Raw genomic sequence first — 5,677 nt, 5'->3', positions numbered from 1 at the left:
CAGCAGGATTAGTTTGTGACGTTGAGAATACCACCCCCAGCAATGCTGATGCACCAGATGAACTCAGTTGTGGTGGTGGAACAGAAGGCAGAGGAGACCTTACCATGCAAAGCAGTTTTCTGCTGCTGCTACAACCTGCTAGAAGTACAGTTTAAAATGTGTTACTTGTTAATGCATTCATTTGATTTTATGTGCACCTTAAACTGGAAGCACATACTGTAAGTCACAACGCCCCTGGAAAAGACAGCCAGCTGCTAATTCGGTTTTTCCATAAGTAGCCTGTTAAAGTGAGCTGGTAATGTTCTTGAAAAGACCAGAAGAGTTTTAAGTTTAGGCTAAGATTCATTGATACTGAAGGTCTAAATCTATGAAGATAGAATACCAAATGTGCTGTACTGAAAATTAAAGTGAAAATCAAAATGGATGAAACAGAAAATTTGTTTCTGTATTAAAAAATAACCAAAAGCTCGAAGGGATGTTTAGGCTCACTTGAAATCTAATTCTTTAAAAAAAAAAAATTGAATACAAGTCTTGTACTCATGTACACTTGGTGGACTCGAAAGTACTCTCTTACATTTCTCTTCTATGTCCCTGTTCCTGTGTGAAAGAACTGCCAAACTGGAGAACCTGACAGTGCAATGTGCTGTCAACACGTGGGGAAAAATAGAAGAGAACGTTGTAACTCAAAACACTTGAGTTGGGCATGATTATTAAGATGGTATTTTTAAAATATTTGAAGAAATAAATTAATCCAAAGTTAAGTGTGAAGTCATGATTGGGGAGCAAAGGTTCCGAGTTAGCCCAGAGGATGAGGAACAAGGCAGTACGTAGGCACGAGGAGTGTTTCACTTTGTGGCAGGTGAGGGGAAGGTCATGTTTGCCACCGTGCTCTGCCTTGCTCGAGTGTCTCTAAATATAGCACTGTGGTAACCAGCTGGTAACCGAGAATTTTTTCTCGTTTTAGAAATCTTTGCAGTATGATAATTTGGGGCCTAGAAGAGTAGCAGCTTTGCAGAAAGATGCTGAGGAATGGACCAAGCGAGCTGAGAATGCTGTGTGCTCCGTGCAGGATATCACTGTGAACTACTTCAAGGAAACTGTAAAGGCTCTGGCAGGTAACCAGAATGATTTACACAAAAGGTTGTGTAAATAGTTGACTTAGGGGACTGAGCTCTTCTTACCACCTTTGCTGGTCTCTCTCTTTGCAGACCCTGAGGTTATGATGAGTGTCCAGCTTAAGAGAGAAGTATTTTATTCACTTGAGTTTTATATCTTTTAATCAATTTAGTTTAGCAGTTGCATTTGACTTGCACAGAAACATTATCAAGGCCTCAGAGTTATGGCTGCAAACCCCTGAATAAAAACCATGCATGCTTTTAATGAAGTATGTTACTTACCTATATAAAATCATAAATTCAACCTTTTAGTCTTGTAATTTCTAAACAACCTTCAGAAATTGTTTAATAGCATTTAATCAGCATTTTTAGTACTACAGCTATAGTATTAAAACTAGGGCTGTTAATACACTGCATGTCTCATCTTATTGCAATGTTTTAATCTGCAGCAATGCACAAACAGATGGAACAAGATCAGGAAAGATTTGGTAAAACCACCTGGGCATCAGCTTTGCCACGACTAGAAAACCTGAAATGTATGTTAGCTAAGGAAACCCTTCAGCATTTGAGGGCGAGAGAGTTGTGCCTGAAACAGAAGAAAGCTGTCATTCAGAAAAATGTAAGACACTGCGAAGCCTCACTTTTCTGTCCCTGTTTTGTGAAGGGCTGATCAGAACCTACCGAAATGGTCATGGGAGCAGATTTTCAAAGTCTTTGCCTATAAAACAGCTTAGTTTTCTACATAGTTTTAAGTTGTGGAAAAATGCCTATCTCCAGGGTTTTTTAAAATGACTTCTGCGCATAAGAGGACACTTAGCAAAGTTAAGATACATGCTTTTACTGTTCAAGTATCATGTTAGCATTTGTGATATTAAACTTCAAAATCTGTGCATATTTTGTTATTAATGCCTTTTATTTGGGGCCATGCAGATGGAGATTCTCGGTGAACAAGAAAAGAACTTAACTGTAGTGGAGGAGCTGGAAATACAGTATTATGAAACACAGCTGGAATTATATAATGTACAGCTTGAAGTACTGAAACATGAAGAGATGCTGCTTATTGTACAGCTGGACACATTAAGGAGGCAGATTAAAGGTAAGCATAAACAAATATTTAAGCACATACTCAAAACACAGAAGTGATACAGCCTGCTTTGCTTTCACTTATAAAAAAGAAAGAAAAGCCACACTCGTAGCTCATCTTGACAGCAGCTGTGATAGGTTTAGTATATGGAATAACTTACATTGAAAATACTTAACTGCTCTTGTTGTTACAAGATCTATAGAAACTGCATATCGTGACCTGCTGAAATGGTCCTGAAATTCATCACAAATCTGTTGTATTTTAATGACAAAAAGAGGTGATTATAGGTAGATGGTACCTGAGTACTGCTATATTCCAGTTTAAGTCTCTTCATAACATATTTACTACCAAATTAGACACCAGTCTTGCTTGTGCTTATTTGTGCTTATGAATTCTCTATTACTTTGTACACTGTGAAGTAAACATTGCTCCTGCTTGTTGCATAATTAAAGCCTGGTAAATAGTAAAATAATTCCCCAGTGTTGATCAGAACAGTTTTCAACTTTCCAGGAAAACTCCAGTTGGTAAAGGTAGGAGTTGAAGCACAGAGAGACCTTTCAAAGAGGAAGCTAAATAACAACTAATGCTATCAGCCTAAATTTGATTCTGCAAAGCACCCTTGTGAGTAACACGACGTTTGCGTAAGGACCAAGCTCAGGTCTGGAGCATTACACTTCCTAATAACTAACTCTCTGCCTTCAATGGCTTGTAAAATGTCATTAGTTCTTTAAATGTTTAAATTATTGTGGCAATTTTTGGGTTTTTAAAAAATGCTAAATGCCTTTTTAGAGAAACAGGATGAAGTTGTTTACTATGATACATGTGAAAATCCTGAGGACCTCAAGGTCATTGAACAGACAATGGGACAACATTACGCTAACTTGTCAGAAATGACGATGCTGAGGCAGAAGACTAAGCAGTTGGAGACAAAGCGTGGGACTGTCTGTGCGAGGAGAGCCTACCTCAGGAACAAAAAAGTAAATGCAGTCCTGGAGATGTGCATTTTCTTTAGCTGATGTCTTGAGTCACGAGGGATGGACTGGAAACAACTAGGAAAGATTTGGGTGGAGCGTACGAGATGATACATGACTCAGTGCCAAGGTCTCCAAACAGGAAGAAAGGCAATGTGGTTTTAAGCCAGCTTTACACTCCACTGTGTGGTTGCAAGTTTATTGCTCTAGCTTATTAAGAGAGCACAAACTGTCATGGGTGACCCAGGAGGTATTCCCCCATCAGCTAAACCTTACCAGAGCCCTGCTGTGGCCAGCTGGAGCTTTGACCTGGCAGCCTTTTACAAAGCAGCTGCAGTACAGGAGGAAACCTGGCCTGCAACGAAGGAAGCTGCAGTGACAGGACAAGCCACACAGTGATACTTTACCTTTGAATGGGAGGGAGGGGGAAATGTGACTCTTGCAATTGTCTCCCCAGCCTCTCAGTTCTGTGCAAAGGGCAGTTTTTTCCTTTTTTTCCTATTCAGAGCAGAACACTAGGAAGACACAAGTGAGATCACAGTTGAGTCTCATGAACCTTCCCAGTGAGCTGAGCTTACCTTACACCTGCACAGTCCTGCTGGGGCAAAGAGCAGAGTTTAAGCTTCAGGCTGTCTGGCTTTTTACCCCTCATTAGCTTGGACAAAATGGGAATGCCATTGGAAATGTTTTGTGAGCCATCATTGTCTCTTGCTTGCAACTCCTTCCTCAGCAGACACTTCCTTTGCTTCTGTTCTCATGCACTTAATTGCCATCTATTGGTTATATAACACGAATGCCAAATGCCAGATGATTTTCAAACGCTTACCCAGCCATGCAGATAATCCCCCTCTGTACTGTGACAAATAGCGACTCCCAGAGAAAACACTGAAACCTGCAGCTCCTCTGCGGCACTGTGTTACTAACATTGGGTGCCCCTGGTAGGCATTCGTTGTGCTTCCCGTGTCTTTGCTTCCCTCGCTTTTGTACTTGGGAACCATGGCAAATAAGTCGGAGGGGAATACTCTTGTATTTTTGTAAAGCCCTGCTAGCTTTCCTCTCGCTTTCTTCCCTGTGTTTTTGCACCCCTTCCCTCCAGCTGGTACCTGGGTGAAATTTCTTTAGAGCTTGTTTCTCCTTTTTTTTTTTGTTGTTCTTTCTTTCTTTTCTCCTTTTTTTTTAACCCAAGCATAATACAGAGGGATCAATTCAGATCTGGGTATATTTCCTCTGCAGCATGAATAACCCTATCACTAATTAGGAGGACAAAGATCCCGTTGGCTTTAGCCATGAAGGAATCCCACAGACTTCATCTTCAGGGTCTTACATGTGCCACTAGTTGAGCTTAGCCATCTTTTGTCACACAGCCAAGCACTCACCCTTGGTCACTATTTAGTGGCTTGTGCATGGGAGAGGATGGCACAGGTGGTGCACAGTAAGTGTGAACTAACCAAGAGTTGCATGAATTTTGCTGTTCTACCAGGATCAATGTGAAGCAAGCCATCGGCAGAGACTGCAACAGGCAGAGGAGAGCAAGAAACGCTTCCAGCAGCATCACAGCATACAGATAGTGAGTACTGAATAGCAGCCTTGGAGAGTCTGGTGGCTGCTTGTTTTCATACACTAAGACTCACCTGTATTTTAATGCAGAAGAGAGACAAGCAAAAAGAGGAGGAGAAAAAGAAAAAAGCTTGGATAAGCCAGGAACGCCAGAAAACACTGGAGAGGCTGAAAACATTCAAGGAGGTAAGTGCTGTGAACTACAGTAGTCCTAAATGGTGTCAAAACACAACATCAGACAGTAGCCATAGCTCACGTGTGAGCACGGTCCGAATCAGAGACGACCGTTTGGACAGCCTATAATAGGACTGTGTGTAATGAGTCAAGAAGATTGAATCCACTAAGGATATAGTTTCCAGCTGCGGAATCTGTTGCAAAGAAGTGAGGAAATGGCTTAGAAATTAATGCCTTGCTATTCGTTTTAATGCTGTTCAGGGTTAAATTTTCTCCTTGACTGAGTGGGACAGGTCTGTACTCTGTGGCTTTTTGTCTCTTTGGGGTTGATGTTTTGGCCAGTCTGATGGAGATGGGACTTACAATTTGTTTTTCAGAAATGTCCAGCCCATGTTGTTCTGAAAACATCTCGTCCCCAGCCTCTCAGTCCCAAGTTGCCACGAAGCATCACTCCGCAGGCCGCAGTACTGTGCCCTCCACCTTCGTCGAGTGCAACCCCCCCGTGTTGTTTGTAAAACCTTCTCGCCCCCAGCCTCTCAGTCCCAAGTTGCCACGAAGCATCACTCCGCAGGCCGCAGTACTGTGCCCTCCACCTTCGTCGAGTGCAAGCGCAGCTCCAGAGCAGCCAAAGAGCATACTGCTGGTAGAAGCTGAAAAACCAAAAGCTCCGCATCAGAGTACCCCAGCAGATATACCCGTCCAGATTTTTGTTACGGATGGTGACACAGAGCAAAAAAAGCACAGTGAAGGATTGATGGTCTCTCCATCCCCACCAC

At 42.0% G+C, this 5,677-nt stretch overlaps 1 protein-coding gene across 1 annotated transcript in view; it reads left to right on the top strand.

Annotated features, from left to right (window-relative positions):
- Positions 1-5,677, top strand: part of WHAMM (WAS protein homolog associated with actin, golgi membranes and microtubules) — a 9,684-nt gene that overhangs the window by 624 nt on the left and 3,383 nt on the right. Inside the window, exons 2-9 of the mRNA XM_010132333.1 lie at positions 965-1,115; positions 1,565-1,734; positions 2,046-2,211; positions 2,989-3,176; positions 4,651-4,737; positions 4,818-4,913; positions 5,279-5,405; positions 5,516-5,675. Of these exons, the coding sequence (XP_010130635.1) occupies positions 965-1,115; positions 1,565-1,734; positions 2,046-2,211; positions 2,989-3,176; positions 4,651-4,737; positions 4,818-4,913; positions 5,279-5,405; positions 5,516-5,675 (1,145 nt within the window). The remainder of the gene's footprint in view (positions 1-964; positions 1,116-1,564; positions 1,735-2,045; positions 2,212-2,988; positions 3,177-4,650; positions 4,738-4,817; positions 4,914-5,278; positions 5,406-5,515; positions 5,676-5,677) is intronic.

The sequence above is a fragment of the Buceros rhinoceros genome, unplaced genomic scaffold (genome assembly GCF_000710305.1).
Source record: "Buceros rhinoceros silvestris isolate BGI_N320 unplaced genomic scaffold, ASM71030v1 scaffold1623, whole genome shotgun sequence".
Taxonomy (NCBI): Eukaryota; Metazoa; Chordata; class Aves; order Bucerotiformes; family Bucerotidae; genus Buceros; species Buceros rhinoceros.
Note: the sequence above shows the minus strand (reverse complement) of the source record. Positions and strands in the feature narration are given on the sequence as shown.